Source organism: Ziziphus jujuba, chromosome 9 (genome assembly GCF_031755915.1).
Source record: "Ziziphus jujuba cultivar Dongzao chromosome 9, ASM3175591v1".
Classification (NCBI taxonomy): Eukaryota; Viridiplantae; Streptophyta; class Magnoliopsida; order Rosales; family Rhamnaceae; genus Ziziphus; species Ziziphus jujuba.
Genome location: NC_083387.1, coordinates 27,733,591 through 27,759,581, shown reverse-complemented (window position 1 = coordinate 27,759,581; position 25,991 = coordinate 27,733,591). Strand labels below are relative to the sequence as shown.

The 25,991-nt window shown below is 35.1% G+C and overlaps 1 protein-coding gene across 1 annotated transcript in view; it reads right to left on the bottom strand.

Moving 5' to 3' along the window:
* Positions 1 to 994: 994 nt before the first annotated feature.
* LOC132799441 (receptor-like protein 7) overlaps positions 995 to 25,991 on the bottom strand; it is a 29,269-nt gene continuing 4,272 nt past the window's right edge. Inside the window, exon 3 of the mRNA XM_060811265.1 lies at positions 995 to 1,851. Coding sequence (XP_060667248.1) covers positions 995 to 1,851 — 857 coding nt within the window. The remainder of the gene's footprint in view (positions 1,852 to 25,991) is intronic.

The following is a 25,991-nucleotide window of genomic DNA, read 5'->3' as shown; positions in this document are numbered from 1 at the left end:
TGTTCTAACTCAAATGGATTTTCTGAAGCGTTATCACTTAAGGTCATGGACGTCCAATTTCTAAGATAATCCGATGGTAAGTTTCCAAAAAAACCATTATGAGAAAGATCAAGAATTTTCAATGTCATAAAGCCAACAAAATCATGAGCACAGCATATTGGACCGTGAAATTTGTTGGAGCATACAATGAGAACTTTCAGCTGTTGCAAATTCTGTAGCCAAAATGGGAATGTATCACTTATTTGATTGTGTCCAAGATTTAGAACTTGTAAATCTTGGCATTTGATTAATGACCGCGGAATATTCCCATATAATTGGTTGTGACTTAAATCCAATGTGCTTAACCGGTTTAAAGTGCTGCAGAATTGAGGAATATTCCCATGGAAGTTATTTCTCCGGAGATTGAGCACAGTAAGATGACCATCCAAATTATCCAAACATTTAGGAACGGTGCCTTTCAAATGATTATTTGACGCATCAAATACTTCAATACTTATATTACAGAACAACAGATCAATTGGTCCAGTCAAGTTATTATTTGAGATGAAGAAATACCTGGTGGACATTGGAGGAACAACAAGTGGTCCCTGTAACATGTTTGAACTAAGATCAAGAAGAACCAATTCTTTCCATGGAAGAACAGATGGAGTTTCTTGCCAACCGCTAATGAAGTTTTGAGAAAGACTCAACGAATTCAGGTTCATGATGGATATGTTCAAGAACCATTTAGGTATTGGACCGCCAATTATATTGTGAGAAAGATCTAATGTCACTAATTCATTTTGTGCTTTTAGGAAATCAGGAAATTCAGCTATGTCACATGAGGACAAAACTAAATACTGAAATTTGGGAAGAGAAGAAATATTCATACTTACATTTGTTGTTAGAGATAGTGCATTATGTGAGAGATCAAGATTCTTAAGCTCGCCTAGCTCTGAGAAGATGCCGAAATCAACTCTACCACTTAAATTGTTTGAACCAAGGAACAGTGATGTCAGGCTTTGCAGTTTGAAGATGGAACTTGGAATACTCCCTTTAATTTATTTCGATTTAAAGACAGATATTCCAATTGGGATGAAATAGAGGTGATACTCTCAAGGTCTATAAGCTGATTGTCATCCAAACATAGGGATTGCAAAGAAGCCGACGAAAGTAAAGATGAAGGGATGACTCCATTCAGCGAGTTGCTTGACAAATCAATAGTCGAAAGCAAGGTCAAGTTACTAAAAGTTTGGAATGGCACTGGACCTGTGAAACTATTGTTTTTGAAGTAGATATCTTCCAGAAGATATGGAAATGACATTGGCAAGCTTCCGTGGAAAAAGTTATTTGCAAGATCCAGATCGCTTAGCTGTGTTAGATTTCCAAGTGAAGAAGGAAATTCACCGATAAATTCATTGCTGCCCAGGAGAAGTTGACTGATATTTGCAAGGTTCCCAAGAGAATAAGGAACAGGCCCAGAAAACATACAATTCATGAGATCCAAAACATTCAAAGAGGTAAGGTTGCCAACTGAATTTGGCAATTTCCCTCCAAATTTTGTACTCGAAACTTCCAACAACAAAAGATTGCTGCCAGAATGAAATTCCGAAAGAGAACCGGTGAGATCATCATTATCCCGCAGTTTAACTGATTGTAGGTTAGGCAATCGGAATATTGTTTTTGGAAAATCACCATGTAAATTGCATCCATAAAGAGAGAGATGTGTTAGGGAAGATAAATTTCCTAACGATTCAGGTACTTTGGAAGAAAAGTTTAACCCACCAAGATCAAGTTCTCTTAAACTCGTAATGTTTTCAGCAAGCCTTCTCAGCAGTTCAGTCTTGCCACAGTCTTGCCACAAACTTGAACCTAAGCAAGGAAAGATAAGGAAGCATGGCCTTTGGCAGCTTGGCTGCGACCTCGATGAAATTTATATTAAAGGATTTGGACCTTGTCAAGTCAGGTTTACATAATCCCACCCATATTTGGGACATGGGAGATTCCAGTGATATTAAGACGAAAAAATTATTACAAATGGCCGAAAAAAAAAAAAAAATCTACATTGACTAGCTTTAAATTAGGAATGGCAAAAGTTCCCTAATATACGGACCCAAAAGAAATTTCCACGACAAGACCCTTGACATCAAGTATGTTTAATCACTAATCAGTATTGCCTAGAGAACAAATAATTTACCAAAGTTTATATAGAAAGGATCTGGATATTGTCTTTTTTTTTTTCCCCTTTATACGAGAATATATATATATATATAGTGTTTTTATTATCAGATCCGACCTAATGGGAATGGATTCAGTCCAAAAAGGTGGAAAAAATTATGGTCATTGGATTTAAGTTGCAAGGTATGGATGGTTCATATTTATGATTTCCTTATGTGAGAAAAATTGCCAAAATTCCCTTCCTGCTCGATAGTAGTTGAAGCACTTTTGACAGGGAGAACAAAATATATATATATATATATATGGAAATTCTATGGTGAGGACGGTCTGCATGAGGACCGCAGTATTAGCGACGGTTTTTTATAGTATTAACGACAGTTTTTTAAAAAATCGTCACCAATACTATGAAAAACCGTCACCAATACTGTGGTCCGCATGAGGACCGTCCGCACCATAGACGAACTATATATATCTATATAACAGCAAGGTTCATTTCTTGCTGTTGGGTTAAAAAGTACAGAGAGAGGGTGGCAAAGCAGTATGCAACTATGGTGGTGATGAAGGGAAAAAACCAAAATGAAAGGTATGATGTAAGCTGACTGAGAAACTCTCTATTTAAAGGATATTCATTAATCGTTGGTTAAATGACTTTCTTCGTATTTATAAAATGTACAAAAAATGTTTCAAAAGTTGGGTTTCATTTGCCAGAGTATACACCAATCAATTACCAGCAACTATTATTACTTTGGCCGTTTACAGGGGAAAATTTTTAATTAAAAGACATTGGGCATGCCAAAGGGAAGGTATAAAATTATGGATTAAACATCTTTTTGGGTTTTGGGAAAACTTCATTAAAGTTGTAGAAATAATATACTGAAGTCGATCAAACTCTGCGGGTCACAAAAGGGGTTTGCGTTTAGAGTTGTATATGAAGGAGAACCATGGCGGTTTAAGAGATAGAAAAAAGCTCACGATTGGAAAAGCCAACCATGATTGCAAGGAGGGAGCAGCTCCTTTGGAGAATTTCTAAAAAGAAAACCTTTGGGTAGTTCTAATTTTTGGAGGACTTAACTTCATGAGCTTATAATTGAACTTTTCATTCCTTGAAAGTGAATTTATTTCTTAAATCTTAGTAAAGGGTACTAAAATGAATATTGAAGTTGAAATTTTTCATGAGGCTTTAATGATGGAATTTTACATTATGGTTTGGACTAGTAAAACAAAAATAAAAATAAAAATAAAAAATAGGTTTTTAGTGACTGTTTTTTGAAAAACTGCAGCAAAAAATGAGAAAAGCCAATGCTTTTCTGTAAAAGCATTGGCTATTTTATAAGCTTTTAGTCATATTTTTTTTTTAAAAGTGTCACTAAAAACGTTTATAATAGCTGACGTTTTTACAGAAAAACATCGGCTTTTTTCCATTTTGACAACAATTTTTCAAAAAATTGTTGGTAAAAACCTATTTGTTATTTTTTTTATATATTTTAAAAATGGGGTTCTGAGGCTGGGGATAGAATTTTAATCATCCATAAATGATGGAAAAAATACATTTACAATATTTGGAGAGGTTAGGAATGTATGGAGGTGAAGAAAGAACGAGAAAGAAAGAGAAGGAATAAAACTGAAAAAAAAAAAAAAAATTCAGCACCAATGTTTTTTTGTAAACTTTTCATTTGGTGGTGCTTTTATCAATTCTATTGCTTCTTCATTTAATTGCATGGTTAGGAAATGTTAGGCACACATGAATAAATTTTATTAGGCTTTAACTCAACAGGTTTGAGCATGGATTAGGAGGGTGGGCATGCCTGGTTTGAAGTGTTGAAGTTGTTGCACAGTTGTTGGCTTGGACACACCAACCTTACTGCCAAAAATGATTCACTTTTTGTTTTTACTCCATCTATTTCTTTTTGAAAAAATGAAACCCAGTTTGTCAATGGAGAATTCCATGGTGTTGTTTTTGCCCAGAGCGCTGTTCTTTTTTTATTTTTTTATTCTTGCTACCAAAAATGCTTCAATTACTGTCGAATAGGAAGGGAATTTTGGCAATTTTTCTCGCATGAGGAAATTTTAAATTTGAGCTTTCCGTGCCTTGCAATTTAAATCCAATTGCCATAAATTGTTTTCCATGTTTTTGGACCGAATCCATTTCCATCAGGTCAGACTTGATAATAGAAACACTCTCTGTATACAATATAGAAATGTTGACCTATATATACATATATATATATATATATATAATAGAAATTTTGATAAGTCCAGATGGAGTAATTGGCAAAACCTAACATTTCTATATTATATATGTTATAACATATATAATATAAAAATGTTGGCAACTATTGAGAATACATTTTCAAATTTCAGTTTGACTAATATTTAGGTGAATTTCCTATTTAATTTAAAATATATTGTAATCCTTGACAAAGAAAAAATTAATTATAATTGAGTTGCATACGCAAGTTAATTAATTTGTTGGAGAAGGTCCCAAGGTTTTTTCTCTTCACTGCTTATCTTTCCTGGTTGGGTAGAAATTTTGTAGGTTAAATTAACTTTGGAACTATTTGATAATGTCTTGGAAATTTCTACTCTGTTGCCCTTAATGCTTAATGATAAACAGTAACGGGATCCATTTTTTTATTTTGATATAAATTTTATAGATTAAATTGACTTGGTAACTATTTAATTAGTCTGTAATGCTAAAGATTTCAAGACCAAATTCTTTCAAATGTCATGTTAGTTCCTATGTTGTGCCCGTAGTCATGAACACTAGTAGAATTCTTTGCTAAGATGACATACATTAATTTGATGTATTTTATTATGTTTTTGTATTTAATTATGGTCCAGTTTACCAACAAAAATTTTGAAGATCAAATCTCGCCTCCTTGAGGGGATCACATCATGTCCACACATCATTACAGTTAGTGGTCCACATCGATGAGCTATCACTACAGCTTTCCAACCAAAGCCAGATATCAATTCTGATTTCTCATTGTAGTATGCATGATCATTAGAAGCTGATAAAGGGAGTTTCACATTTTTCTGGGCATTGTGAAAACCACACAATCCAAGTAAATTACCCTCAAAAGAAAATTTTGGAAACCTGGAAACTTGTTCTTCTAGTAGTGTTGGACCCACAAGTGCGGTAGAATTTTTCTTTTTCTAATTTTAATAATCGATGCTAGTATAATATGGTATCACAAGTAACTTGCTATTAGACAGTCAAAAATTATTTTATATGGTACATATATTTGATTTGATTGTGCATGATTATAGGCTATTTCGTTTACAATGCACATAAAATAGGATAATATGATTTATCCGTTATATGTAATATCTTCTCCTATGTTAGGTAGGAGGACCGGTTGATCAGGGAAAAAAAAAAAAAAAAAAAAAAAAAAGGGGTTGGTTGGTAGGGATCTGGTATATTTAATTTAAGTGAAAGCTCCTTTCAAAAAGGGCTAAAAAAAGAAAAATTAAATTGAAAGTGATAGTTACTAATTACGAGGGACTATGAAAAACGGTAAGTTTAGAAAAGCAATGTGAACGACTTAAAAAAGAGGTCTTTCCAAGTTGAAGGGATGGAATAAATTTGATAGGAAAAGACGTAAAGAAAAGGGCAATGACCTCCTCAATTGTCACAAGTTTGTCTTTTTTGAAAGCACAAAGAAATAGAAGAATAAATAAATAAATTGTGCAAATAAAATTTAGCTAACAGACCTATTCCTCAATATTAAAGTCACTTTAAACAACTCAAACAATATTAAGAATAAGATGGGAAAAATAAACAACAACAATAAAAATCAAAGACCTAATAATTGCATGGCAGAGACGCCATGGACGATAATATTATATATGGAGCTTATAATACATAGCTGTTATTTAAGTTTGTGATTTTTTCTCTTTGATATTGGTGATGTTCATGATGAACTTCGTTTTTGTTTTTTTTTTTTTTTTTCCCCTCTAATATATATATATATATATGTGTGTGTGTGTGTGTGTGTGTGTGTCTCTGTAAAAGACACTAAAAATCATCAGATGAAGATTATATTTATTCATTCAACCAAAAAAAAAAAAAAGGTACATTTATTCCACAATGGATCAAAAAAGCTTATTACACTCTTTTGCTGCAATCACGGCAGTTACATATGCTCCAAATTCGTTATGGTAGCAATGTAGTCTCTCACCCCCAATCACGATCACATGTCGAGACATCATTCCTATTAGTAGTCCACCTCGATATGTTGTAGTGATCATTAGAAAGCTGACAAACATTTCATATTTTCTGGACATCGGAAAACCGCACATCACCAAGTCACCATCAATGAAGAATTTGGAAATTAATGTCGAAATTTTTCTCCCTTTAGCGTATTGGACCCACAATTGCAGTAGGAAAACAAAATTGTTTTTTAACCAGTACATAGGTAATGTGGCATCACAAATTACAAATTACTAATTTGTTAAGTAACTAACAATTATTTTATACAGTTCGCATGCTGTAATTGTGCATGATTATAGATCATTTTATCTTTTATCAAAAAAAGATTGTAGATCATATTGTATTTATAATGGGCATGATAATTAAAAATGATACACCATATTATAGGATCTACATGTTATATGCAATACCTGATTAGTAAATGAGATTTTTTTTTAAAAAAAAACCTTCAAAGTAATTTACAAAATTAAAATTTTGAAATTATTTTGACTTACTTTTTCATCTTGTGTTATTGTTAATTTTTTAACATCCATCATTTTGTTCAATACCATATTATATTTATAATGCGCATGATAATTAAAAATGACACAACGTAATATAGGGTCTAACTGTTATATGCAATACTTCTTATACGGCAGAGGGAAAGTTGATAAAATAAAATAATGAAAAAAATGAAAAAAGTTTGGCCTCATATATTTAATTGATTTAAGTGAAAGTTCCTATAAGAAAAAATAATAAAGTGAAAGTTACTTTAAAAAAACATAGTAATATAAGTGAAAGTTCCTATAAGAAAAAATAATAAAGTGAAATTTCATGGAGGATCCATGAAATGGAAAATTTACCAAAACAAACCAAAGACTTAAAAAAGATGTCTTTCCACACATTCCATGCACGTCAACTGTTACACACTTTGTCTCTTCTTTTACCAGCACCCGCATTTTTGAATGCTCAAAGAAAAGAAAAGAAAAAAAAGGCTTGTGCAAATAAATTTCAGCAAAACAAAATAATAAATAATAATAATAATAATAATAAAATAAAAATCTAACAGCTGTATGTCTCAATATATTAAAGTAATTAACTACTTTTTTTTTTTTTAATTTTGCTTTCCCTAGAATTTTACACAAAGGAGGATTGTGGATAATAAAGAACAATGAAGGAAAAATAAACCACTATAAAAATATAAATAAATAAAGAACAAACAATGAAAAAGAAACCCACATACTAAATTTCTTTCAATATTGATGGTAGAGGATTCGACTAAACAATGTTTAAAATTAGTTGCCATTTTAGTTTAACTTTCACATTCCTTTTAAATAACTCGTTTTTATTTTAAGTAATAAGCGTGCTTTCCATTTGAGAAAAACAACGTGTAAGCAGCAATATATTTGAGAAGGCAGTTCATTTACAATACCCAAAAAATGTAGGGATATTGTTTTCAAGGCACCTCTATTCTTAATTTCTAAATCAAAACAAATGAAGGAAAATAATAGTGTAAAAAGATATAGAATGCCCATGTGATGGTCACATATGTGGCACGTGATTTTTGTATGAAGGAGATGTGGAAAGTATAAAAGAGACCAACAGTGCATTGTTTATAAAAGTTTAGGGTGCAAAATACTAGGTGAAAAATTTGGGATGCAACTCTGATGTGATTTGGAGTGCAGTGGAGCCAATTTTCCTTTAAGATAAAAATTTTCAAGGTGTGAAAACAAAGATGGGAAAACAGGGCAGAAATTAAGAAACAGAGATAGAGTTGGAATGTAAACTCGGTCCTATGTTGTCAACTATTGTTGGCTTTTGATTATGTAATGAGAAACCAAATTTGGAAGACTTGTTGTTCCCAAAAAAAATAAAAATAAAAAGTTGAAAGACTTGAATTATCAATGGACTAGTCTTTGGTGCCTTTACATAAAGCAATTTGTGGAAAGCTTTGGGTCGTTAACAACCAATTAGTCTTGTTGAAGTTGATCATATTCCACACCTTCTAATTTGACAACGTGCTTATCTTGAGTGCATGAAAGTTTCACTTTTTTCTTTGAGAAGAAAATAATGTAGTTGAATTGACCCATAATGGAAAAAACAGAACTTCAGATTTAGAGCTACTAGAAAATTGTTACCATCAGATTTAGATGTGATAGTCCTGACCACCCGCATATGGATATTGTCCGCTTTGGACCCAGCCAGCACGGTTTTGTCAAAACGCGTCCTAATGGTTAGAGGTCCCATCCCTTCAGCGGCTAGTCCCACTGGCTTGTGCCTTCCAGGCCTAATCAGGATGTTGTCCGCTTTGGAAGCTAGGTGGTGAGCTCAATCCTACCCCTCACGGTTTTACTTTCCCTCATTGGGGCCCAGCATCCTCACTGGTATACCGATCAGGGTACTGGCTCTGATACCATCTGTGACAGCTTATACCAACCGCATGTGGATATTGTCCGCTTTGGGCCCAGCCCGGATGCGTTTTGACAAAACTGTGCGGGCTGGGCCCAAAGCGGACAATATCCACATGCAGGTGGTCTGGACTATCACAGATGGTATCAGAGACAGTACCCAGATCGGTGTGCCAATGAGGACGCATGTGGATATTGTCCGCTTTAGGAGCATCCCGCACGATTTTGTTAAGACGCGTTCCCATGAGGGAACGTAAAACCGTGCCGGATAGGTTTGGGCTTACCACCTAGCTCCCAAAGCTAACAATATCCACATATAGGTGGTCTGGGCTATCACAGATGGTAGCAGAGCCAGTATCCAGATTGGTGTGCCAGCGACGATGCTGGGCCCCAAGGAGGGAGAATTGTAAAATTCTACATCGGTTGGAAAGAGAAACGAAGCATGGCTTATAAGTGTGCGGATACCTTTCCCTTGTAGACGCATTTTAAACCCGTGAGGGCTGGGTTGGAAAAGGATTCTCCAGGCCCAAAGCAGACAATATCTACATGTGGATGGTCTGGGTTGGGCTGTCACAGATCATGGTTGGGTCTGGGAGGCTTGGGCCAGTAGGACTGGCAGGGAGGGGTTGTAAGAGGATTCCCCCTCACCACTAAGATGCATTTTAAACCCATGAGGGCTGGGTTGGAAGAGGATTTGATGTGATTCCGCCCGAGCCCGCTCCACCGATAACCCGCTGGGGTGCTGACTCGACACGGATGAAGACTAGGCCAATCACAAGAGCTCAAATTAAGAGATTTAAGGGCAACCTGGGAGTATTTATACAGAGGGTAATCAATCTCAACAGAGCTTGTCCATACTTGAAGATACAAAGTCTATTCGAAGCATCCAAGTGGTGGAAGCCGATACGGACCCGGGTGACGGTTTTGGTACATTTTTTGGAGTCCGGGAAGCATGAAATGGTTCCAATGCTTTATGGGTTCAATACATATGCCTAAGAGGTCATGGAATCAAGTTAAAGCAGCCTCAAATGCAATCAAAAAGGGCTTGTACGGACAGCCTCAACAATTTGGCCGAATTTGCTGTATTGCTTGCTGGCTTTACTGTATTAGCCTTTTCTTATTTTTCCAAGCATGGGCAACGTGTGGGACTTCATATTCAGATTATTTGGCATCCTACAAATCATCTAGAAGCTGATTTGAAGCTCAAAGAGGTCAAAGATTGATCAAAGTCAATGTAGTCAAAAAGCTAGTATTTTAGTTTCCTAATTTTATTCTACTTTTTGTTTTAGGAAACTACCATTATTTTTAGTTTCTATTTATTTATTTTCTGGACAAATAAGATTAGGAAAGTTATTATTTTATTATTTTCTTTGTAAATTAATTAATTCCTAATTCAAAATAAAGGAATTAATTAATCCAAATTAGATTAGGAAAAGGAAAGTTTCGGCCAAGGTAGAATTCTTCATTGAGTGGCCGGTTTTTCCTAGGGTTTTTAGGGTTTATTTTGTTTCTCTCAAAGCCTATTTAAAGGCTTATTTTTCATTAATAAGATAGCTTTGAAAACTTTGATTTGATTAAGAAAATACATGTGAGATTAATTATCTCTTTGTTCTTTGAGAACACCTAAAACACCATTAGAGAATTGGTTGTTTTAGCTTGACTTATCAATAGGTTTTCCATCCCCTATTGTGGCGTCTACATTATACCAAAGTTTCTAACCACAGGTTGGTTAGGGGTTGAGGTCCATTCCATTAGAACTTGACTTAATTAAAGATCCGGGCTAATATAATACGGGTTTAGGAGCAGGTCGTCCTAGGTTCGTATCATTGGTATCAGAGCTAAATTTTGTTCAGGTTTGATCTATCTTTATTTGCTTTATTTGTTTTTGTGTTATTCTGCAATTTTAGCATTAGGTTAAGGTTGCATCCATCCTATACACGTTCAGCATCTTAAAAAAAAAAAAAAAAAAATTCATTCCTAGTTGAATTAGGTTTCCTAGTTTTATCGTATTTTTGTTTCCTAATTTGTTGGTTGTCTCTTATCATTGTTCTTGATAATTTTGGTTTTTTGTTGATTTTACTTTGCTGTTTTAGTCTTAAATATTTGCATTCATATATTAAAAAAAAAAAAAGAAAAAAAAAAAGAAGAAGTTTGCGGCAACATTTAAAAAAAAAAAAAAAAAAACTGCACATTTTGTTTATTTGGAGGTCACGGGTTTGGTGTTTCTTTTGGAGTTGGAATTGCAATTTTGGTAATTATTCTTGCTACTGCAGTTGTTTGTGTTCTGTGAGTGAAAAAAAAAAAAAAAAGGAAGAAAGAAGAGGTAAAGCCGAATAAAAAAATATATATATATATATTTCAGTTTGTTGGAGTTTGATTTGTTTGCTGGAAATTTGTTGGAGCTGCTGGTTTTTTATTATTTATTCAATATTTGAGTTGCTGGGAAATTATATTTGCTGCTGGATATTTGGATTTTGGGTGTTTAAATTTTTTTGGATTAAAGGAATTGATACAAAACTTGAATTACAAGAAAAACAACCAACACTTTTCTATATTTTTGTTCTCTTTGATTCTTGTTCTTATTTGAATTTCTTTTTCTGGAATTTTATTCTTGAACTCATAATCTACTACCATCTGGTGCAGTTTTCAAAAATTCCAACATTTTCCCATTATTTTGTGATTTCTTGTCTAGAAAGCCGAAAAATTAGGATTTGTTGGATTCTTTCGGTATTGCTTATTTTTTTGCTACTGTCTTGTTGATAAGTTTAATTAAAACATACTAGTGATCTAATTTCTGTTTTGTGGGTGTTTAATTAGAACTTTGAGATAATTCATTGAGTGGAAAAAGGCAAGAGTGTGTGAGCTTAAAAGAGGGTAAAAGCCGAAACTAGTGTGCAAACACGAGTGTCGAGACCTTGTTTGAGTGAAACACGTCAGGGAGTGAATATTGTGAGGATTTATTTTATTTTTGCAGTATTTTACTAACATGGCAGATTCTAGAATAAGAAGAGGGGATCCACCCTTGAGGATCAATGAGGAAGAGTCCGTAGCATTCCATGGCGATGACCGAGCTACCGGAAGTGGAGACCAAGTGGACTTGAGAACTATTTTGGAATCAATACAGCGGATGAGTGCTCAATTTGAGCATGTAAACCAAAGAGTGGGAAGATTAGAAGCCTCGCAAGGAAGGCCGAATACAAGAAATAGGCAAGAATTCCATGGAGGACGAGGCCGAGGACGAGGAGGTCGCGAGAGGCCGAGAGAGGAATTTGATGAGGAGCCATTGGACGGTGACTTTGAGGAAGGTATGGACGAAACCTTTGCTGTCCAAGATAGAGCTGGCCGTGGGAGATATAGGAGGGAGGATACAGATGAAGATTTGGGAAATATCAAGGTTAATATCCCACCTTTTATGGGTAAAAGTGATCCTGAAGCTTATTTGGAGTGGGAAGAGAAAATGGAGATGATTTTTGACTGCCACAACTATTCGGAAGGTAAGAAGGTGAAGATGGCAGCAATGGAGTTTGGCCATTATGCACTCCAATGGTGGATAAATGAGCAAAGCACCCGAAGGAGGGTTGGTGAAGACTTAATTACAACATGGCGACAAATGAAAAGAGTCATGAGGAAGCGGTTTGTGCCATCCCATTACCAAAGGTTGCTGCATCAAAGGCTTCAATCTTTGTCTCAAGGAAGTAGGTCCGTGGAGGATTATTACAAAGAGATGGAGATGTTAATGATGAGGTTAAACATGAGGGAGGATAGAGAGGCAACAATGGCAAGATTTCTTGGAGGGTTAAACCGTGACATTGCCAACCAACTTGAATTACAAAAATACTTGGAATTGGAGGAGATGTTGCATGTAGCCATTAAACTTGAGAACCAATTCAAGAGGAGGGGTGTTAGTACACGGTTTGGAGGAGTTTCTAGCAGTGGAAGGACAAGTTCAAGTGGCTGGAAAAACAATTCCACTTATGAAAACAAGTTGAGGCCGAAATTAGGAGAAGAATCAACCAACCGGCCAAGAAGGGAGGTCAAGACCGAATCTGTCCAAGCACTTAGAGGTGAGATAAAATCTGATCCTAAACCTCAAAAATCTAGAGAAATAATTTGTTTTAAGTGCCAAGGAAGAGGACACATATCCAGCCAATGCCCAAATAGAAGAATCATGGTATTAAAGGGTGATGGTGAGCTGGAATCCGCAAGTGAAGAAAGTGGCGCTGAAACCGAGCAAGAGGAGGATTGCAATGAGGATGAAGCCAAACCTGTAGATACATCTAATGTCGAGTTGAGCTTGGTTTCAAGGAGAGTACTTGCTATCTACAAAGATGAAGAGCAGATACAAAGAGAAAACATCTTCCACACTCGCTGCGAAATACAAGGTAAAATTTGTAGCATGATTATAGATAGTGGGAGTTGTACTAATGTGATAAGTAATCTTGTAGTTGATAAATTAGGCTTGAAAACAATTAAACATCCAGAACCTTATAGATTACAATGGCTTAATGATAGTGGTGAGATGAAAGTAAACAAACAAGCCAAAGTAAAATTTAATATAGGTAGATATGAGGATGTAGTTTTATGTGATATTGTACCTATGATTGCTGGACATATACTATTAGGTAGGCCATGGCAATTTGATAAAGATGCTACTCATTTTGGTTGAGAAAATAGTATTGTTTTCAGGTTTAAAGGGAAGAAGATCAAGCTGGAACCATTATCTCCTAAAGAGGTTTACAAGGACCAATTACAAATGCAACAAAGGAGAGAAGCTAAAAAGCTTAAGGAAAAAGCAAGTATGGCACCAACGGCTTCACCATCCTTTCAAGAAGGTAAGAATGAGGTTGCTGGTCAAGGTAAGGTTTCTAAGGCTCATATTGAGTGGAAAGATCAAGGAAAAGCCGAAAGAGAGGGGAAAGAAAGTGGCAAACCCGAGAGCTTGGAGAAGGAAGGGAAATCTGAAGGTTTGCGCCAATCCAAGGGGGAAAAAGAAAAAGAAAGAAAAGAAAGGTCAAGTAGCAACTTTTATTTGAGTTTAGGGGATATTAATAAGGTTATTGAGTGTAAGAAACCTTTGCTGGTCATGATTTATAAAGAAAATTATTTTAATGATCAAACTAACTTTGAAGAACTTGAATTGCCAAGTTCAATGATTTTTCTTTTGAAGGAATTTGGAGATGTCTTCCCAAATGAAATTCCAAGTGGACTACCATCCAATCAAGAGGGAAAAGGTGAGCTTGCTGTCCAAGGTAAGTCTTCTAATACTCAGGTTGTGTGGAAAAATTTTAATAAAACCAAGAGTGAAAAATTTGGTGCAAAAGCCGAGAGTGAGGAAGGTGAGATGGCCGTGAGTGAGAAAGGAAAAGGAAGACAAGAAAGGAAAAATATAAATTTTTATCTTAGTTTTGGTGATGTTAATAAAGTAATTATGACTAAGAAATCATTGCTGACCATGAATTTTAAAGGTACTTATTTAATGATGTCTTTATTGCATAGAACTTTATCTGCATTGTTGAGAGCTTTACTTAGTGGCAATTTGAAAATTTGGGAAATATTGTTTGCTAACTTTAAAAAGTGTAATTTTTACCATAATGAGCATGTATTTCTAGATTTTGTTGTAATAGTGTTTGACCTAGGAGAATTGGTTTGGTTACACTTACGAAAGGAAAGGTTTCCTAAACAAAGAAAGTCAAAGCTCATGCCGCTTATGGATGGACTTTTTCAAGTTTTGGAGCCCAATAACAAGAATGCCTACGAGCTTGATTTACTAGGTGAGTATAATATGAGTGCTGCATTTAGTGTTGCTGATTTAACTCCTTTTACTGCAGGTGATGATCTTGATTTGAGGACAAATCCTTTTCAAGAGGAGGGGAATGATGTGATTCCGCCCGAGCCCGCTCCACCGATAACCCGCTGGGGTGCTGACTCGACACGGATGAAGACTAGGCCAATCACAAGAGCTCAAATTAAGAGATTTAAGGGCAACCTGGGAGTATTTATACAGAGGGTAATCAATCTCAACAGAGCTTGTCCATACTTGAAGATACAAAGTCTATTCGAAGCATCCAAGTGGTGGAAGCCGATACGGACCCGGGTGACGGTTTTGGTACATTTTTTGGAGTCCGGGAAGCATGAAATGGTTCCAATGCTTTATGGGTTCAATAAATATGCCTAAGAGGTCATGGAATCAAGTTAAAGCAGCCTCAAATACAATCAAAAAGGGCTTGTACGGACAGCCTCAACAATTTGGCCGAATTTGCTGTATTGCTTACTGGCTTTACTGTATTTTACTGTATTAGCCTTTTCTGTATTTTACTGTATTTTACTGTATTAGCCCTCAAAAAGGGCTTGTACGGACAGCCTCATGGGCAACGTGTGGGACTTCATATTCAGCTTATTTGGCATCCTACAAATCATCTAGAAGCTGATTTGAAGCTCAAAGAGGTCAAAGATTGATCAAAGTCAATGTAGTCAAAAAGCTAGTATTTTAGTTTCCTAATTTTATTCCACTTTTTGTTTTAGGAAACTACCATTATTTTTAGTTTCTATTTATTTATTTTCTGGACAAATAAGATTAGGAAAGTTATTATTTTATTATTTTCTTTGTAAATTAATTAATTCCTAATTCAAAATAAAGGAATTAATTAATCCAAATTAGATTAGGAAAAGGAAAGTTTCGGCCAAGGTAGAATTCTTCATTGAGTGGCCGGTTTTTCCTAGGGTTTTTAGGGTTTATTTTGTTTCTCTCAAAGCCTATTTAAAGGCTTATTTTTCATTAATAAGATAGCTTTGAAAACTTTGATTTGATTAAGAAAATACATGTGAGATTAATTATCTCTTTGTTCTTTGAGAACACCTAAAACACCATTAGAGAATTGGTTGTTTTAGCTTGACTTATCAATAGGTTTTCCATCCCCTATTGTGGCGTCTACATTATACCAAAGTTTCTAACCACAGGTTGGTTAGGGGTTGAGGTCCATTCCATTAGAACTTGAACTTAATTAAAGATCCGGACTAATATAATACGGGTTTAGGAGCAGGTCGTCCTAGGTTCATATCAGGATTTTCCAGGCCCAAAGCGGACAATATCTACATGCGGGTGGTCTGGGCTGGGCTGTTACATAGAGCTAATAGAGCATTGATGATATTTTAAAACAATCTGGAAGCATATGTACTGTTTCAACCATATAATAAATTTACCAATTTAATATTTGATTTATTCAATAATATTATGGAAATTGAAAATTGTTACCATCAGATTTAGAGATAATAGAGAATTGACGATATTTTAAAACAATCTGGAAGCATATATATTGTTTCAACCATATTATAACTTCACCAATTTAATGTTTGATTTATTCAATAATTATTATGGAAATTGTGTAAAATGATAACTAACCCATGTTCATTGGAGATGAGAAATGATTGAGTATTTTACAAGTATAAAAAAACAATACTGAAAAGATTTATTTTGTATTGGTCCTATAACAACCAATTAGTCTTTCATTCTTTTTCATTAACAATTAATTAATGTTACAGACTCGCCAGAAAGAGAGAAAAAAAAATATCTTGCATCAAGAACTTGAAGGGAATAGAAACTCATAAACCCGCTATGTGAAGTTCTACATCAGTTGAAAAGGAGAACGAAGCATGCCTTATAAGGTGGTGTGGATACCTTTCCCTTGCGATGCGTTTTGACAAAACCTTGAGGGTTGGTGTAACACCCCGTCCCGAACCATGTCGAAATTTTTGCACGTTGACCGAGGTTGACTGTTGACCGTTGACCAAGGGGTCAAAGTTGACTTTTTGTTCCGGTTGGAATTCTAGATTGACTGAGGTACCGTTACGAAGTACACGTTGGCACGAGTTTGTAGACTAGTAGCACGTTCAAAACGGAGCTACGGTTTGAAAGTTATGAGCAAAACAAGTTGAGGTCCAAACTGTCCAAGGGGTGCCAGAGTTGACTTTTTATTCATGAAAGGTTGAGCTTTAACTCATGCATGGTTTAAGTGCTCGTTGATACGAGTCCGTAGACTAGCGGCACGTCCGATTTGGACATGTGGTTTGAAAGTTATGGACCTGTAGAGTTTTTCAAATACCGTATTATTTTAATATTATTTTTAAACGCGTAACGATGTGGCACGTGTGACTTAATGAAGGTGACCATGTGTCACCATATTGAGAAGCCACATGTCAACCATGTGTAAAAATCAAATTGTTTTATTATTATTTTAAATAATAATATTATTATTAATATTATTTAATTAATTTTAAATCATTTCTTTTTATTTTCCTTTTTCTTTTTCTTTTCTTTTTTTTTTCTTTCCCCCCACGTGGGAAAAAAGGGGACCCAGCCCCGTCCTGTTCTTCTTCTTCCTCTTCTTCTTCTTTCTTTCTTTCTTTCTTTCTCTCCCGCCCGTTTCTCTCTCTCTCTCCCTGCTGCACATTTTCCGGCCACCGGAACCACTCACACGCCGGCCAGTGATGAGCGGAGGGAGGAGACGAGCTCAGCCGCCAATTTTCACAGTCACTGGCCGCCGGACGCGCGCCAATCGGGCCGGAGAACCCGCCCCATGGAAAAATTTCTCTCTCCTCTTTTCTTGTGTTTTCTGGCCAGCCCAGTCCAAATTAAGCCTCCTCTCCCTCTATTTTGGGTCCTCTGAGTCCAAATATGGCCTCCAATCTCAAAAATGTGAAGCGGTTTGTGAGATACGAGGAATTGAAAACCGATCGAAGCTTTCCGGCCAAATTCCGGCCACCTCCGGCGGAATTGGGGTCGATGGAGACCGGTAATGCGCTCCTCGTTCCACGAGCTTCGATTCGGTATATTATTCGACAATTTTGGTTAAAGTTTGTGTTTGACCCCTCGGGTAACGGATATTATTTACCCGATTAAAATATTAATTTATTTGGCTGTGTGTGAATTGTGTTCTAGGAGCACCGGTGAGACGTGGAATTAATCCCATGGTGGATCATGGTTTAATTGCGTGCTCTAGGTGAGTGACCCACCTTTAAAAATATTTTTGGGGTAATTAATTATATTTATGTGGTGTTAAATTGATATCTGTAAATTGTGCTCATGTGGCGTATTTTAAATACAATCGGAAAAAATATTATTTTATATATATATTTACCCATTGTTGCTGAATGAAATTTTGGGGTCATTAGAAATTTTCGATTATTATTTTATTGTGATTAAATGGTATTTATTACATATGAGCAAGTATTTTCAGTAATTGATTGTGTCTGGATTTTATATTATTTTTGGGCAATTAATTATGTTTATTTGGTATTTAAATTATGCTCATGTGGTACAATTTGGTTATGGTTTTATTGTGGTTTAATTTATTTATTATGCATGAGCAAAGTATGTTTCGATATTAATTGTACGTGGTTTTAAGTAATATTGTTCGGGCATAGTTAGGTTAAATATTTTGCGAAAATATTTGTTTAAATTTTATAAATTATGCCCGCGGTATTTTTATGGTTGTATCTCGTATTTCGAGAAAATTATGGTTTGTTGTTATCGCTGGTTTGTACCGATGTGTTAAATAAAAATACGTGGGATGGTAAGTGTGAGAATTTAATATATTTCCCACGGTAATTTTGGAAAACGGTACGGTTGGTTATTAATGTTTATTTTTAGACGCACTCATACAGTATTGGTGTTCTGATGTATGGACACGTGGTAGCGCGCAAGTATTATGTGGTTTAGCGCGCAGGTATTATTTCTCCCGTTGTTTCCATTGGACCGTGGGCAGGCAAGTTTGTTATTGGCCACAGCCGCCCCTCCCTTGGCCGGGATGATGGTTTCAGCAGCGGTACTCTCGGGACGCCGAAGTGCCGTTTGCAAGTTTCTCTCTTTAACCCCCCCGCCAGTCGGTGCTCGGGACGCTGGGTATCGGAGGGCATCACCGATATATGGTGTGGTGCGTCAGGTGTAATTGTCAAGTGTAATTTTCAAATAAAGTATCAAACCCCAAAGAGTACAAAATTATTTATTATAATTTATTACAGAATATTTATATTTGGGGTATTTATTCGTTTATTTGTTATTTATTAATTTATTTGGTTCCTTGGTTTTCGGGAAGTACGAATATCGGATTTTGTGAAAATGTTTTTGTGAATAGTGAGGGTTTTGAGAGAAAGTATTACTTCAATTGTTTATTTATTTATTTATTTAATTATTCGATATTGATTAATTAAATTCCTTTATTTTTATATTATTAATATTAAAGGTGTACAGTAGATAGGGTCACTCACTGAGATGATTAGCATCTCACACTCTTAAATTCTGTTCCCCTAGGTCCAGGTTGGAGACGTTGATTGTCCGGGGCAAGCCCAACGTCTCAGTTCGTTGCCGAAGGTTCAAGAAGTTTTTCTTCCCTTTTTCCTCTCGAACTTGTATTGCTTCTTTATCTGTCATTTTATAAATTCCACATTTATCTGTATAATGCTCTGTATACTGTATTGGACGTGTAGTTTTTATTTATGCACTGGGTTGCTGCTGTTGTTTTTTTTTTGAAATGCTGAAATTTGTGGAATCAATTTGTAGTAATGTGGGAGGAATAAGGGGATGAACATAGAAGTGTGTTTTCAATGCAGGTAATTTTTGGTTAGTCCTACCCTTAGGGGAGGTGCTACCGGATTTTCCGTTGGAAGGTTCGGTGGTATTTCCCCTGGGATCAGGGCTTGTCTAGGGTTCCGGGGAGGAATTCTGGACGGGTCCTGACAGTTGGGTTGTAAGAGGATTCGCAAGACCCAAAGAAGACAATATCACATGCGAGTGGTCTGGGCTATTAGAGTTGATATAAGAACCAATATCCTGATCAGTGTACCAGTGAGGACGGTGGGCATCCAGGGGGAGGATTGTGAAGTCCCACATCGGTTGGAAAGGGGAACGAAGCACGCCTTATAAGATGGTGTGGATACCTTTCTCTTGCAACGCGTTTTGACAAAACCTTGAGGGCTAGATTGTAAGAGGATTCTCCACGTCCAAAGAGAACAATATCGCATGGAGGTGGTCTGGACTGTTACACACTAAGTCTGGGCTGTTACACGCTAAGTCCAGATAAAGTAATTAGCAAAAGCTGAGCTATTAATATAGTTTAGGGGAAACAAAATTGACAAAATAAAACACGTTTGAAAACCTTTAAATATGTGTAAATTTGTGGACCATGCTTCCCCTGTAGTCCTTTATCACTTCAATGAGGTTGTGCCTCAATGAGGTTGTGCCCTGGGTAAGTAAATTTCTAGTAACGATATACAAAAGGCAATGGTTTCCCCCCGTTCCCCTTTTTTTTTTTTTTTCAAAGACATATATTCAATATTACCAAATTACAACAGCACTTGGCACTTTGGCCAATTTTTTAATAGAAACATAAATTAGTTACCCATCCAAGAGGATTGAGATTTTCTTTCTTACTTTTATTTGACTAGTGACAAAAATTTACCTCATCTTAAAAAGCAATTATTAGTTATCGATATAAGACAAAATTGGAAGGTCTAAATGAAATTTTCAAATTACAAATATATAAAAGAAAGAAAAAGAATTACTGCTTGCAAAGATGAAGATCCCATTTGATGATTACAACCGTTGAAGCGATGAAATTTGTTAACTATCATGAAAGAACATACTTTTGTCGATTTATGGTGATCGGTTTTAGCATCAAATATTGGTGATATAAGAAGAATCCCTCCTATTCCAATTTCACCGAGGGGCAAATATTTCTCACGCACATTATAGATGAGGATATATCTCAATGGAATTTGAGAAATCTGAGCATTTCAAAATGTAATAGAGGTCCCTTTGGAGGCGTTCAATTGGTGATAATGGATGATATACAAATTCTGATCTCTTCTTTGAAGGAATTTGAGAATTCCAAAATTCTGGTTGGCCAATACAACCTATATGTATGTAATGAAAACTTGACCCGTCAATTATGATATAAAAAACAAAATTATAATTGTAAAATAATGGACATGAGGAAATTTTTCTCCATACCAGTTTCTAAAATACTCTGGTTTATAAGTCAAAACTCTTGATGCTCAATGCTATAAAATACTCTTTTCATCCCTTTGGGTTGGATCTCAACATTCTTCCCTAATTTTATAATTTTCCAGTATTGTCCCCTTGCCAGAAAATCTCTGTAAACAACAAAATTTAGAATGCAGCTTTCACATGATAAACAGAAGATTTATCACTAGATTGTCATTTAATATGTAGTCCAATCATAATTAGTGCTCAAATTTTCAATTTAAATCATAATTTATATCAATTTGTTAAAATTTTATATGATTATGTTGATTATCTGAGATTTATTGATCAGAAAAAGAAAAAGAAAAATAAAAGAAAGAAAGAAGAGGGTAAAACCTGAAAGTTGATCATCTTCCACTTCTAATTTGGCAACATGCTCATGATGATCGGTGCGTGATATATCAGAATCAGAGCTAAATGAATGAGGCACGGAGGTTGATACAGTATCTTCCATGTCTAAATTATTATTATTGCTTCGTCCAATAGGAACTGCATTATTAATATTGGAAATATTTTGTTGCTTCTTGGTTGGAAGAGATTGTAGTGAATGCTTTGGAATATAGTTTCCAAGAGTTCCTCTTAACCGATACCTTGATCCACAGGCATTGCACAATACTGGCTTCTCAGGTGGCCCATTTATCCATCATATCAAATTCAAATCCAATTAAATATAATATGATTTACAAGAAAAAAAATTATATAAGTAATAAAGGTAAAGTGTTCAGTATGTAAACTCAATCCGGTGTCATATAATAATTACTTTTTTTTTTTTTTGGTAGAAAAGGAAATTATAGAATTCAATCCTATATACTACTATTTAAAAAGTGCGAAAATAAGATTTGAATAAGAGAGGAAATGAGCACAGAAATTTAAAAAAAAAAAAAAAGTGTTAATTGAATACAAAAGAGAGATTCATCTGTCCAAGGGGAAAAGAACAAAACAAATTGTTGATGAGTTACTGAAGGAATTTACACTCGATTCCACAATGAAAACAAGGTCCTCGTTTTCCCATTCTTCACTATATTCTCTTTGACCTTATCCAAAGTATATATCCCTTAAACTAATAAGCAGGAGCTCTGCAGAAAATACCAACAAATAAAGTTAAAACGTATATAAAAAAATAATAATAAAAAAATATAAAAAAAACAAGTGAAAAGAAAAGCAAAAAGCAAACTAAATAAAGTAAAACTATCAAGTACGTACTCAATCAGCACGTAATTAATATTTCAATAGGAAAAAAACATGTTGACCTTCAACAAACAGAGTTAAAAAAAAATATATCTATATATATATATATATATATATGTATGTGTTTATAATTTATTTTCATTAATTGATATTACAACTGATTTTCAAAAACCAATAAAATAAAAAATAATTTTTTTTTGGGGGGGGTAACATTGTCAAACTGCAAAATTATAAATTTTCTTGAGTCTAATTTGAATCTTTATCAAATATTTACATACAGATAACAATTGAACCAGTTACAATAAATAATAATGTAAATAATAATGAATTTGTATCTTCTTACCTTCTCTATAGCATTAGGATATTCTTGAACATACTAATTAACTAAGACCAAGAAAAAGGAGGAGAAGAAAGCTGTTTGCTTTTTTGATCTGTAAATTGGGGCTTCTCTTTGATGTCGAAAGTTATGAAATTAAGAATGTATCTACATATCTCAAAGTAAAATATACTGTTCCAGTGACAACTTAAAAACAAAAAAAAAAAAAAAAAAAATGAAAGTGACAGGAAAAGGAGAGTCAGACTCAGTGAGAGTGAGAAAGCCATGGCAAAGAAATGGATGTGGGAAAGAGACTAATTACATCCAAAATGGGGAAAAAAATTAATTATAAAGGTTTTGTTGGATATTGGCTTTTGGCTTGCTACGGAACACTTGTGGGAATGGATTAATTGATTTTTAAAACTTTAAGGCCTTTTGCTTCTTTTCCGACTTGGAGCCTCTTCATAACATAAGTTTCTTTCCCAAGTTGGTAGAAAATCTGGCAAATTATGAATTTGGAAGACAAGGAAAATAAATAAATTAATGACACTGAAGGGTGAGTACATTTGATATTATCAGAAACATTTATTTTAGTTTAAATTATTTTCTTCTTTATCGAAATCTGTGCAGTACTTCATTTCAAAACATGTTGGAAAAACAGAACTTTACTTGACCCATCATTCTGTTTCTCTACTTCCTCTGTTTCCTCTGCTTCCACTTCTCTGTTTGCTTATTTATATTAATTTCTACATAAACTAGTAATTTGATACAAAAATGGCTTCAGAACAATTTTTGTATTTAATTTTTAAAGTAATTTTTTATTACAATATGCTTCTGCTATAGTAGTTTTGATCATTTGCTCGATTACCATATATTGACCCCAATCAGGTCTCTTATAAAATTGTAATAATGTTTTTGGTCATCAATTTTAATTACCTTAATTACGAAATCAATTTATCATTCATTCACGAACAAACGTTTTTATTCACTCTCTCACTAAACACAAACAAAGGGAACAATCCTACATAAATTCATTAAACGCAACAGCATAACTGCTTATTACACTGAACATGTATCGAAAAGCAAACCACATCAAATAAAACATACAGACCATGCATTGGAAAGCAAACTACATTTAAAAAAGCATACAAACCATGAAAAAACAAAAACATTAACATGTACATAAAACTTAAACAAAGATAAATAGCGGCTAACACAATTAAGATTCAGCAGGTGAAGGACCCCAATTATGTTCATCCTTGTAGCCTGGCTTCAAGTTCTTCGGGCTCTCCTTTTCATTTCCCTCATTTTAAAATGAAGACTGAGATAGTTCCATGCCTCCTTTGTAAAATGAAGGGAGGGTGGGGAAGTGAATACTATCTTTTTATAGGGTGAATCAAGGAACAAAAGTCTTGAGTATAAAAATTAGTCTAAAATCGTGTAATGAATCAAGGAACAAAAGTCTTGAGTATAATATTGGTCTAAAATTGTGTAGTCAATCAATTAATTTGTTGATTATAGAAGTTAAGGTATGTAACATGGTCCACGATAGACTAGGCAAGTATAACCACAAAGACAGAGACAGTTCCATATCTCTTTTATAAAAATAATGGCAGGGTGGGAGAGAAGTGTTGGAGGGTCATCTTTTTTTGTAGAGAGTTGAGTGAAAAGTCTTGAGAGCATATTAGTCGTGTTAAATGTCAGGACTCGTCCAAAATTCTTCACTAGAACCCTGGACAAGCCTTGATCCCAAAGAAACCCTACCAGTGTAACATCCCATCCCAAAGTACAACGGAAATTTCCAACTTTGACCGTTGACCGTTGACTTTGACTTTGATCGTTGACCAAGGGGTCAAAAGTTGACTTTTTCACTCAGATGGAATTCTAGGTTGACTGAGGTACCGTTACGAAGTACACATTGACACAAGTTCGTAGACTAGTAGCACGTTGAAAACAGAGCTACGGTTTGAAAGTTATGAGCAAAACAAGTTGAGGTCCAAACTGTCCAAGGATTGTCGAAGTTGACTTTTTATTCATGCAATGTTAAGCTTTGACTCATGCATGGTTGTGAAGTGCTCGTTGATACGAGTTCGTAGACTAGTGGTATGTCCAATTTGGACATGTGGTTTGAAAGTTATGGACTTGTAGAGTTTTTCAAATACTGTATTATTTTAATATTATTTTTAAACGTGTAACGATGTGCCATGTGTGACTTAATAAATGTGACCATGTGTCACCATGTTGAGATGCCACATGTCAACCATGCTTAATACCAAATTATTTTTATTGTTATTTTATATAATAATATTATTTTTAATATTATTTAATTATTTAATTTTATTTTCTTTTTATTTTCTTTCTCTTTCTTTTTCTTTTCCTTTTTCTTTTTTTTTTCTTTTCCCCCACGTGGGAAAAAAGGGCCACGGCCCGTTCTTCTTCTTCTTCTTTCTTCTTCTTCTTCCTCCTTCTTCTTCCTTTCCTTTCCTTCTTCCTCTTGGGCCGTCGCCGTTTCTTCATTTCTGGCCACCACCTTGCAACACGCGCCGGCCAGTGATGAGCGCAAGGAGGAGGCTAGCTCGGCCGTAAAATTTCACGGTCACCGGCTGCCGGACTCGCCAGGTTCTCCGGCCGAAAATTTTCTCTCTCCTCTTTTCTTGTGTTTTTCGGCCAGCCCAGTCCAAATTGCCACCCTTCTCCCCCTATTTTGGGTCCTCTGAGTTCAAATATGGCTTCCAATTTCCAAAATTCGAAGCGGTTTGCGAAATACGAGGAGATCAAAACCGGCCGAAGCTTCCGGCCAAATTCCGGCCACCACCGGCGGAATTGGGGTCAATGGAGACCGGTAATGCGATCCTCGTTCCACAAGCTTTGATTCGGTATATTATTCGACAATTTTGGTTAACGTTTGTGTTTAACCCCCGGGTACCGGGTATTATTTACCCGAATAAAATATTAATTTATTTGACTGTGTGTAAATTGTGTTCTAGGAGCACGGGTGAGTTGTGGAATCGATCCTATGGTGGATCGTGGTTTAATTGCGTGCTCCAGGTGAGTGACCCACCTTCGAATTAATTTCGGGAATTAAATTTGTGAATATTATGTGTGATTTGATTTGAAATTTATATTCTATGTGTCAAATATTTAATTGATTTATTGTGGAAATTATTGGTGAATTTATTTTGATTAAAGAAAATATGCATTATATAAATTTATGCCATGTGAAAATATTTTTATGGTATTGAGAATTGTGAAATTTAATTATATATGAAATTCTTGTGGTTTTAACATTATTTTAGGCATGATTTGATTTTCAAATATTTTAAGGAAAATATTTGTTTATGTTGGTGACTTCAATTTTTATAAGTATGCCCCTGGAATATTATGCGATTTAATTTATTATATTTCAGAAATATTTATGCCATTGGAAAAATTGAATATTTAAATTGGTGGATTTGAGAGCTGTTGGATTTGAAAATTATGAAATTTATGCGATGAATTTATGACGATGATTATAAAGGAATTGTGGAAAATTGGTGACGGCCTCCGTTTGCCTCACCGACGGTTGTTGGTGACCGCGGCGGCTCACAGGAAGTTACTGTTCCGGCGAGTACCCAGTCGCATCGCTGGTCCTTGTCCACTGTGTTCGACCTCCTGAACCCGAATCCGGCATCCTTTTCCGCCAATTCGCGACGG